Source organism: Propithecus coquereli, unplaced genomic scaffold, assembly GCF_000956105.1.
Source record: "Propithecus coquereli isolate 6110/MARCELLA unplaced genomic scaffold, Pcoq_1.0 Scaffold313, whole genome shotgun sequence".
NCBI lineage: Eukaryota > Metazoa > Chordata > Mammalia > Primates > Indriidae > Propithecus > Propithecus coquereli.
In genome coordinates, this window is record NW_012148764.1 from 822,001 (window position 1) to 834,038 (window position 12,038).

The 12,038-nt window shown below is 37.5% G+C and overlaps 1 protein-coding gene across 1 annotated transcript in view; it reads right to left on the reverse strand.

Moving 5' to 3' along the window:
* Positions 1–10,226, reverse strand: part of RFX6 (regulatory factor X, 6) — a 58,382-nt gene extending 48,156 nt beyond the window's left edge. The window contains exons 1-4 of the mRNA XM_012650124.1: positions 9,946–10,226; positions 9,495–9,651; positions 6,668–6,791; positions 4,255–4,316 (exon numbers count right to left, since the gene is read on the reverse strand). Of these exons, the coding sequence (XP_012505578.1) occupies positions 4,255–4,316; positions 6,668–6,791; positions 9,495–9,651; positions 9,946–10,168 (566 nt within the window). The 5' untranslated portion in view covers positions 10,169–10,226. The remainder of the gene's footprint in view (positions 1–4,254; positions 4,317–6,667; positions 6,792–9,494; positions 9,652–9,945) is intronic.
* Between the last annotated feature and the right edge of the window lie 1,812 nt (positions 10,227–12,038).

Genomic DNA, 12,038 nt, shown 5'->3' on the forward strand with positions numbered 1-12,038 from the left:
AGACATTACTCTAAAATTGTTCTTTTGGGTTCTCACAGTTGGTAAAAGTCCGCTTCATCAAGAAGAGAATAACTGTTTCTATTCACTGACAAAGACAATACTTATTTTTCATTTGTGTCAATCCTCATGTACAAGGGCAAAATCTGATATGCGTTCATTGATGTATCTTACTTTGAATGGCCTCTTGTTCCAAGCCGCCGTGTGGTTAGAAGGGGAAATTTCTGGCGAATTGTCTAAAAAGAAAGACAATAACTTTAGTTTTTATTTATTTTTAAATTATTTATTTTTTTCTCATTCGATTGTTCATATTTCTATAGACATAAAAATATTTTTCATAAAGTATAAATTTATGAAATATTAGACAGCCATTAGAAATAATGGTTGTGAAGATAATATGCTAACAGAGAAATATTTAGGACAAAAATTAAAAGGCAGAAAGTAAAGTTGCATTTGTGCTGAAAATTTGCTTTTATATAAAACATAAATATCTCTAAATAAAATGCTTTATAATTGACGCTTGAGAAAGTGCAGTTGGCTCTTTGAAGAAGAATCTAATCTATTAATACATCTTAAGAACTGTTAGATCAGTAAACATAATCTTAATAAAACATACTTCAAAAAGTCAAAATAATTAAACAATTAAACAATTATTTTGTTGCTATGACTGATATCGAGGAAAAAGTAGACTTCCCTCCTTTTACTAGTGGATATAACATAAACTTTAGAGTCAGATAAACCTTGAATTAAATGCCAACATTGTTATTGTATAGTACCTGTGTGGCCTTGGGCAAGTCAATAACCTTTGAATTGCAATTTCCTCATTTGCAAAACATAGTAATTTTTATCTTCTATCATTATTGCAAGGATTAGAGATAATGAGTGTATGTGTCTCTGTGTGTGTAGTACTCAATAACTTCTAATTGTATTGCTCATTTTTTTGATTCATTGAGCCATAAATTTCATGTTATTAAGGATAGTGAGTTTGAAAGCATGTTTGCTCCTCCATTCATTCCTGTACTTAATCTTGTTTAACCCTGACAACAATCCTATGGATATTGTACACCCACTTTACTAATGAAAAGCTAAATAATCCATCCAGTGTCACACAGCTATATATGGAAGTATGGGATTCATGCTTAGATTTGTCCAACTTTAAACCCTATGTGCCTAACCACTAGACATACTGCCTTTTGATATACTATCTTCCAAAATAAAATCCAAGGATATTTCTTGGAAATAAAGGCAGGAAAACTACCTGGTTAAGAATAATTACATCAAAACATTACCATTTATAAGATGCACAAACTTTACATCTTGCTATATCTTTCAACATTCCAAGTTTAAATATGGAAAATTTATTTTTCTACATGATATAAAAATACCAAAAATTTTAATAGTCATGTCATAAAAAGCAAATGGCATATAAGCAAGGTGGAAAAAAATTCAAATTTTTAACACTTTGCCCTTGGGCACATCTCTGGCTCTTAGATTCAAATAAATTGCCAGAAGTCACCACATGTTGTTACATCAACCTAAGTACTACAGCCTCACTTTGTCACAACGGACAAAGTTAATGATTCATCCCTAATCCTGAAGGCTCCTTCTAGGATTAATTGATTCTTTCTACAGCTTGCCAGCCCACCCTCTTGTAGACCCTGTCAAGAGGATTTCTCTGCATTGCTTTGCCTCTTTCCCTCCATCTATTTACTTTAAACACTATCTGATCTTTCCTCCACCTACACAATCCAGTAGGAATCAAATTCAGTAGAAACCAGTCACTTAAATTGAGTCAATTTTGAAATAAAGCTTACTTCACTAGAAGGAAAGGACTAATTTTATCTGTTTCAATCTGACATTTTATTTCTCCTTCCCAGACTACAATACTGCTAGCATTAATCAATTAAATCAATTAAAATAAGTATTTTAATTAATAATAAGTAAAGCAGTTAAATAAGTATTAATTGATAATTATTATGTATCAGACACCAGAAAGGATATAAAAGTGAATGAGGTAACTTTTCTATCCCCACAATACTTACTATCTGTTTGGGGAGGGGATAAATTAATCTCCTATTAAGACAGACACCAACAAACTGCTATCAGGGTGCAGAGAAAGAGCCTACAATAAATCAGGAGATTAAGAAAAGGAAGAAGTTCATGAGACATTCTTTTAAATGGGTAAAATTTCAACATACATATAGAGAAGAGGGCATTCTCAGCAGGGAAGGCAACATAAACAAAAGACTGACAGCTGGGGGTGAAGCAAAGGGTCTGGGGTAATAACTTGCTGAGAGCATAGGCCACATGATAAAGAGTGAGAAGTAGATGGTAAAATAGTAAAATAGGTTGGGACTATATCAAAATGAACCTTGCATGCCAAGGTGAGAAAAGTTTGTCTTTAATAGAATTATGAGCCAGTGAGAGTTTCTAAACATGGGAGAGATGTGATGGAATCTAAACTTTAAAAGGTCAGTTTGGAAAAATTGTATTACATGGACTAGAAAGACAGAGTTGAGGCAAGGTTATGAAAGTAGGCATGAGGAGAGACAAATTCAAGAGAATTCAAGAAGTAGGACCTATTTTTTGGCAAGTGACCAAAGATGAGCTAGCCAATAGGGTAGCCACTAGGCAAATATAAGCACGTGAAATGTGGCTAGTCTGAATTAAGATGTAAGTGTAAATACATACTGGATTTCAAAAACTTAGTACGGGCCAGGCATGGTGGCTCACGCCTGTAATCGTAGCAATCTGGGAGGCTGAGGCAGGAGGATCGTTTGAGCTCAGGAGTTCGAGCCCAGCCTGAGCAAGAGTAAGATGCATCTCTACTAAAAATAGAAAAATTAGCTGGGCCTGGTGGTGCTTGCCTGTAGTCCCAGCTACTCAGGAGGCTGAGGCAATATGATCCTCTGGGCCCAGGAGTTTGAGGTTGCAGTGAGCTAGGATGATGTCACTGCACTCCCGCCAGGGCGACAGAGTGAGACTCTGTCTCAAAACAAAAACAAAAACAAATAAACAAAAAACTTAACGTGAAAAAAGAATATAAAATATCTCATTATTTTTATTATACTGATTACATGGTGAAATGATAATGTTTTAGGTAAATTGGGTTAAATAAAACATTACAATTAATTTTACTTGTTTCTTTTTCATTTTTTAATGTTGCTACTAGAAATTTTTGACTTAAATATGTGGCATTATATTTCCATTGGTCAGTGCTGGACTAGATGTCAGGGCAGAAGGAGACAGTGGACAAGCTAGAAAAGGAGTGGTAGACTAGGGCAGAGGACCTGGGCAGTGCAATGACAGAGAAGTCATAGGGGAATTTGCTGTATTTATTTTAAGAGGGTGTTATCAGCAGGTTCAAATTCTAGACAGGAGCCAAGAAAGATGAGTAGCAGTAAAAGGGAGCCATTGTTTTTTTTGCCCAGGTAAGAAATGGACCAGGTTAGAGGGATGTGATCAGTGGTAGGGGAAGTGAGCAGGTAGCTAGTTTTTCAACAAATAGCAAAGAGAAGGAAAATAATAGAGCAACCATATAGCAGGCATCATATAGCAGGTTTGATGTGGTTTTTTTCTTAGTGTAAAAGAGATCTGGATATGCTTGTAGGCAGAAGGAAAGGAGACACTGAAAATATAGTGGACAGAGGAAATAACTGATGAATGAGAACCTGTCACTGAGGGTTCTCCAGAGATTGCCACAAGAGAGAAGAAAAGTAAAGATACCAAGAAGGGGAATAGTCCACAGCTTATTTTATGTTTATATTTATGTGAAGAGATAATTTAAAAGGCCATTTGTGCATGCCATTTGTTGTATAGAGAAGAGAGAGGATAGTAAGAAATTATTGTCTGGCAGAAAAACTTGAGGAAGAACCGGAAGCCTGCTAGGGCACTTCCTTCCCTCTCGCAGCTCTTCCCTCCCTGACTTGGTCTGGTTCTTCAGGAATGTTGTCGGGTCTGCCTGGTCCCTACAGCTAGTCTCATACATTTCTCCTTCACGGCACTGGTGCCTCCAGTAATGGCTTTAAGATTGTTTCATCTGAAAGAACAAGATATTACGATTTTTCTGTGTAAATTTTGCTTTTTAGACATTACTCTAAAATTGTTCTTTTGGGTTCTCACAGTTGGTAAAAGTCCGCTTCATCAAGAAGAGAATAACTGTTTCTATTCACTGACAAAGACAATACTTATTTTTCATTTGTGTCAATCCTCATGTACAAGGGCAAAATCTGATATGCGTTCATTGATGTATCTTACTTTGAATGGCCTCTTGTTCCAAGCCGCCGTGTGGTTAGAAGGGGAAATTTCTGGCGAATTGTCTAAAAAGAAAGACAATAACTTTAGTTTTTATTTATTTTTAAATTATTTATTTTTTTCTCATTCGATTGTTTATTTAATCATTACTTAAAAATGAACAAAACAAGAGCTGGTAATATGCTTGTTACCATGCAAAGTACTACAGATAAAATAGTGAAAAAAATAAAAATGGTGCCTTTTTATATGGAGTCCAAAGCTCAGTGGGGCAGTGAGTGATGCTAATCAAACAATTGCACAAATGCATTTATAAATGAATAATTATAAAAGTACAGTTAAAGGAAACCACTAGGTAGCAAGGATGTGGAAACAACCCAAATGCCCGTCAATTCATGAGTGGATTATTAAAATTTGGTATATGTATACAATGGAATATTACTCAATTATAAGAAACGACAGTGATCTAGCACCTCATATATTTTCCTGGATAGAGCTTGAGCCCATTATCCGAAGTGAGGTGTCACAAGATTGGAAGAATGTGCTCCACATGTACTCGCCATCAAATTGGCACTAACTGATCAACACTATGGTGCTCACATGGTAGTAATATTCTCCAGGGATTAGGGGGTTGGGAGGGGTAAGCTCACAACTAATGGATGCGGTGAGCATTGTAGAGGGGAAGGGCATGCCTCTAAGCCTCGCTTGGGTGAGGCAAAGACAATAACTTTAGTTTTTATTTAATAGAAAGCCTTTGGTTCTAATGCAAGCCCCTCATAGCCAATTACTTGGAGATAGTAAATGAACTCGGAGTGAACTGCAAATGAATACTGGTCTGGACAAAGTAATATCTTACACATATTGATAAGAAATACATCAGCAGAGGCAGGGAAGTACTTTTTGATTGGAGTATTCTACTGCCCTTGTGTCAATTTCCAGGGCAGATCAATATCTGCATTTGCTTGATGTTACTACCAAAGCAGTTATTACTTTATTTACATAACAAGTGGGAATATTTGGGGTTTTTCATGACTCCAAAAAGAAACCCACCCACAATTAAATATCTATCCTCAACCCTGAAAGGACACATGAAACTTCCTCTGTCTTACTGGATCTCCATGATAGTATTACAAAAATTTTTTTTGTATGTTCCTTTCTCTAAATTTGCTAAAATTGGGATCTGATTAGAGATCAAAAATGTCTTCTACATAAAACAGGAGTTTTAACCTGGATCTCAGGAGAGTCACACATGAACTTCAGAGAGCTCAATGGCAAATTTTACATACATGTTAATTTCTTGGGGACTGGGTCTACAGTTTTTATTGGATATTCAAGGTGCTTCATGACCCCCAAATAGTTAAGAATTATTGCCATAACTCACAAAATGGTAATGCTAACATGGACACCTAAAGTTGTCTTATCTAACGTTCTCATTTTATAGAATGAGTAAACTGAGTTTTGAAGAGATTAAGTGCTTTTCAGAAGGTCTCACAACAAATTACTCAGTTTAGGCCAGAATCTAAATCACTTGATTACCATGTGCCATATTGCACTGCCTCCATAAGTAGATAGGTCTTCAAAATAAATAAGTAATTTTTTTAAAAAATTGGGGAGCTGGACCATAGTATTCATTATTTTCTGGACACTGAGTCCCTCTACAGGTTAGAATTCAGATTTCAGTTTATATGAGGTACAATATTTTTGAGAGCCAACCTTCCAACAGTTTTTCTGGGATATTCTATGTTCTTAGACAGCAGAGCATGACAAGAATCTCAAAGAATAAGGCTTTTCCAAAAAATTGATATTGTTTCCTGATTCTCATGAGGATGTCAATATATTTAATTATAGTAATGTCAGTTCTATAGATTCCTATCCTAACCATATAGATTGGGTAGAAAGAAGTGTTTTTAAATGAAAGAAATTTAACCAATCCCATCATAAAATATGGAGTTTGGGATGTAAACATACTCAAAGTGAAATGGAGAATTAGAAGAACTGCTTAGGTAATAGAATAGAACCTATTAAAAACTCATATATTTGGACTACCTAAATAATGAGGATAAGCACCAATATCCGTAACAAGAGACTTGGCACCTCTGTTTAATTTTGCTTCTCAACACACCATATCATACTCTTTAAAGCTTTTATGATTTTAACATATTCCCTCTGTAAAGGCAAGTGCTAAATGGAGCTTGCTTTAAGTTCACATTAGATCTTCTGATACCAGGGTTCTAATATTCAAAATCAAGGTATAAACATATACTAGTTCCAAACATAATCCTTAAGAGATTTCATTTATGTCTGAAAAGCAAATGTCTTCATATTCTCTAACAGAACTTGCTCAGATGATTTTATTTTCATAGTGTCTGTCTGACATGACTTTAGTTGTAAGTCAATATAGCCAATATGTGCCATTTACCTTTCCAAAGGTGGCCGCACAGGCTGGCTCCAATTTCTCTTTCCTGCAGAAATCTAAATAGTGTGCATAAAGAATGCACCGTGGTAAGCAAACTCCTTCACATACAATGTAATTCTCTTCAAGCCTAAGAAAAAAGGCCAAAAATTAGGTCAAATCTTTTCTTTACCGCTCCTTTTCTTTCCCTTTCTTAATTGACTTAATTCCCGTTTTGAATATAGACTTTATGTAAATAAGTTAATGAGTAGACATGAGTACAATTCCTTTTTTCTGAATATTTTTTAAAAATCAGATCACCGGTGTTAATGTTAGAAGAGTGAGAACCCCAGTGAACATCTGCTAGTGCATTCCTGCCATGCCTGCCTGGTCCACATCACAAATATTAGGTTTTACTTCTATACAAGCCTCATTGTTCACCATGGTTTGCTCTGTGATATATAAATATGAATGGTGAAATTGAAGATGATGGGTTTTTAAAAGAACATCCTCAACACCTAAGGGCTGCCATGCTTCAGGCTGGCAAACGCTTACATTCTCTCATCCTGAACCCTTAATAGTTAGGGAAAGATGGTGATGCTTTCATTTGCAAAATATATAAGGAGAAGCTCATTTTATGTAAGTCTAGACGATACTCATCTATTTCTATTCCTACACGTTTTACTGTGGTCAGTACTGTAATTATCTGAAATATCCTGTACATTTGAAACATAACGTTTCCATCTCTATAGATGGCTCCAAACATAACATATAAAACTTCAACTCTATATTATAAAAATAATTACATAAACTTTAAAACTTTAGAGTAATTCTATTTAATTTGTAATTAAGTATAATTTATATAAATGCAATATATATATATATTTATGTTACAACTATATGAACAGCAATCTAGAAATCAGAACTTCTATATTCTAGTCTCAGTTTTTCCAATAGTTCAGTGGGTAATTCTGGCTAAAATTTACTTATACCAATTCTATGTATAGTAAGATCATAATTCCAATGTAGGAACAATGCAATATAGAGTATGCATTCAGATTGAAATCGGGTGAAACCCTTCAAGACTTCTGATTTAACATATTTCCAATGTGCACAAGATAAAGGCTAAAGGAGGTATTCCCTTAGCAGGTAAAGTATTTCTATAAAGAAAAAACAAAGACCAAAACCCACTAAGAGCTAGTGTTTCAAAACATAAAACCAATTCATATGCATAAAATCAAACATCTAGTTGACAGTGAAAATTGGAATTAATCAGCCAGCTTTTTCACTTTGATTTTCAGTTCTAGTTGTTACACTCCCAAGATAATCTATAATCTTAAAGGAAAATACAAATAACTCAGTTTTTAAATGTATAACATTCATTATTTAGAAGATAGTGTGGAAAATCCAAACAAAAATGACAGTGGTTTATAGTTTTAAAAATATGAAAATTGTTATGAGAAGCATTTAGCTATTTAAAATTATATTTTAATTACACGAATATAATGTCCACTTTCATCTGGCTATTTTGATATTGTTGTAGGCATTGCCTTTGTCTTCAAAATATTGAGTAATCCTAGACATAACTACAATGTTAATTAGGGGTATGATTTTATTTCTTTAATCTTAATGTGCACAGATTTATAAAATAAAAACCCAAGGTTGTTTCCACTGACTCAATTTGAATGGAAAAAAGTGAGAGTGATCACTCAAAACACTTCAATAACATATCTGAAATCAAAACAATTTTGCCTCACTTATCCTAATGAAAATAGTTATATTCTAAATATTCTAGATAGTTAACTCAATTATTTACTGCTCTAGTGTATTCTTAACCAGTAATCATGACATTAACTTCAATAGTTAAACTATAACTTTAGGGGAATATTTGGTTTATATTTCAAATATTTGAAAGGGTTCAAGCATATAATCACAAAAAATAGTATATGCAAATTGTGATTTAACGTTTAAATAAATAAAAATAAAGTTTACTAAGTTTAGAGCCTATTTTTTCATTGTATTTTTCTAAGGTTTAGATTATCTTTGCATATAAATAGGTTATGTAATTAATCACCAAACAAGTAGCTCTTTATAGTAATTTGTTTATTACTTAGAATTTGGAAACAAATTTATATGCCTATTTCTTCCTACTATGTAGGGAAACTTAATATTATGTTTTTACTTTAGCTCCCTCTTTCTTTGAAATAAATATTACAACATGTTCTATGTTGAAATCCTATTGACATACTACTTTTCGTTTTAAAAGACTTTCCACAAAATCCAATTTGTGATATTTCATTAAAATAAATCACATATGACAGGTGCTATAAAAATAGTTGAATATCTGTAAGTTAATAATGATATCTTAACTGATTTTTCTATGTTTTCTACTTCAAATGCATTTTATCTTATGGCAAATACACTATTTTTAATTTGCCCTCTTATGGATAAAGCCAGTGCTAATATCCTTCCTCTTTTCAAATTGTTTTTAAAAATCATGTTTCATAAATGCAAAAACTACTAAATAACAAACATAAAAGGACCAAACTGATTGTATGTTAAGCAAGTAAGTCATGAAAACATTCATTATTACTTACATTTGAAGAAATTACGGTTTTAGTCAATAATGAACAAAGCAATGTTGTTTTTATTTGTATTGCAGATCATTTTTCATCGGTACTAGAATATGCCTCTAAACATTCAGTGAAAAAAAATTCTGGATTAAATTCTAATCAGTCTTTCAAACTTCACCAAAAAGTAAGAGGGAGAAGCAAACTGTGAAAAGCAAAGATCCTGAAGACACTAGCTTTGGAAACTTCACTTACTTCAGTGTACCCCTGTGGGCAAGTCTTACCACTGCAGCGTGAGCTGTGTCTGCTTCTTTTTATCCTTCATAATCTGCGTGATGGTTTTCTTCTGAGACAGGTGTTGATCGGCTGCTTTGGTTTTGCTGTCGTGATTGTCCGCATCCTCTTCTTCAGAGGAAAAGTTACCATCGTGCAAATGCATTTCTGATTACCAGTTGAAGGGATGATAAAGAAAAACAGAACATAAAAATTACCTAAGTAGTTTCTTAGTGCACCCTAACTTCAAAGGTGTAGCCCACTCGAGGGTGGGGAGGAGAAGAGCAGTGCAAAATCCCTTAGAGTTGATCTCCAGTTGACTTTTCCTGAGGAAATACGAAGATTTGGAGAGAACACTCTATATACCCTGTATGTATGTGTGGGATGTGTTCATTTTTGTTATTGGATGCCCTTCTTAGAACACATCGTCGTCCCAATCGCATCGCGGGATGGGGCACTCACCTGATTTAACTCCTACCGGCAGCTCCGGGGCTTCCCCTTTCTCCCCGCTGCCCTGCTCGCCCCCGGGCTGCGACTCAGCCGCCAGGTACGCTCTTTCCTCGGGATAGACGAGCAAGCCCTTGCCCAGGAGCTGCGCACAGCAGTCTTCCCGGATTTCAGGGGACAGCTGGGGCAAAGGCTGCGCCTTCAGCAAAGTGTCTTCCAGCTCCGGGACCTTGGCCATCCTCCTGGCCGCCGAGACCTCGGCACCCTCCGCGCGCCCGGCTCCCCAGAGGAGCCCCGAGCCCGGGGCGGGGCAGGGCGGGGCGGGGCCGGGCCGGGACCTGCGGCCGCAGGGGAGGGGAGGAGGCCACAGGCTCCAGAGTCGTCAGGCGTAGCTGAGAGACGGCGCCGTGCACAGGTACAGCTTACACCGCCCGGGCCGGGCCGCGTCTGCGTTTCCCCACCTGTCTGTGGTCCAGGCAGATGCTCCCCTCGGGACTCACTTGCTCACCTGCGCCCGTCACGCCCTGAGCAACGCAGACCGGCTCCCCGCACCCCTTCCACCCCCTTCCTCTCATTTTGTGCTGGGCGGAGGACAGTTTTCACACCCAAAGCTCCCAGAAAGATCGAGAAAGCTTCACTCTCCTCTGCTGGGGAGCAAGTCCCTCCAACTGTACCCATACCTACTATCAGGAGACAGGAACGAGGCACCTGGCCGGGCAGCTTTGACTCTGCACTCCCAGCACAGGCAAAAGAGTACTCCAGAGTACCGCTCGGTCTTTGCACAGCATAAACCCGGTTTTTATTCCCAGAATAATCCGAGGGCTCTTCTCAGTGGCTTGAGGAAAGATCCCATCTCATCCACACTGGCCTGCTCGCGGGCGCACAAGGGCTTGGGCTCTTGGGCTTTGCAGCCCTTGAGGATCTGGCCTCGAACTTGGAGGAAAGATACACTCCCTCCTATGTATGGTATTTTGTAATTTAAACGCGTCCCTGGTGATTCCTCATCTCTTATGCCTAGCGATAGTGCAGTGGACGTTCGCTTAAATGAAAAATGAAATTGCAATAATTTTCCAATCCAAAATGGCAAGAGTCACGTGTCGGGGGAAAAAAACCCGATAACCTGTGCTTTCTTTAAGCAGGAGCAGGCAGTGAAGACTTGGAGTTGGTGTTACCTGACTGCTACATCATCTTCCCTTCCTTCCATCCTTTGTTCTTTTGACAGATACTCCCTGTGCCTTTACATGCCTGGTGCTTTCCAGGAAAAACTTTAGTTCACATTGCCTCATCACAATCTACAACCTGTCATCCTCTCAGAGCATTAGAGAAAGAAATCACCCTTGAACTGTAATTTAATATTAAACTACATTACAGTGAGCTTTAACATAGAAAAAACAAAACGGGACCCAAGGTGGTGGGTGGCTGAAGGGTGAATTATGGGAAGGAGTCTAAGTAATACAGCCTGAGAAGCTGAAATTATAGGTGAGTTGGAACCTCTCCCATTTTTTAGCACCACTCCTTGGGGAAGGCATCAACTGTCAAAGGTTTTTTCCTTACCTGGTACTTCCAGCAGCTCAATCCAGGCTGGGGCTACCCACCCATCAACACACTTACAGCTCTGAGGCTATACTCCACAAGAGAACTTTGCCAGTCTTCTCTCTACACAGTCCCCTGAAAGCCTCAGAGCGTATTCAGTCCAGAGGGCTTAGTTCTGCAGTACTAGAGTTTAGACTGTTCCCCCTTTACAGAGACACTCTCAGATTCATTCTGCTCAGATCCCCTTGGATTCTGTTCACATTTTCTGAGCGCCTGTCCCTCAGTCTCTACCTCCTGTATGTTTCCAGTGTCCAGCCCCAAGACCACCACTTGAGAGCACCTGAGCCTGAGACTCTTTGGAGGAACTGCCCTTGGCTCCTGGACCACCATTGCCCATAGGCAGAGAGAGCCTAAGTACCTGTATGTTTATATACTCCCCGAGGTAGCCCTTAGCCAATGACTGGTGGTTAGGGACCCTGATTTCTTGCTGGATAAATCTGAGGTCCAATTTACAACTCAGAGCTCTTGTGGGGGATCAGATTGAAGCCATTCTCCACCGGAACATCCAGAAATCC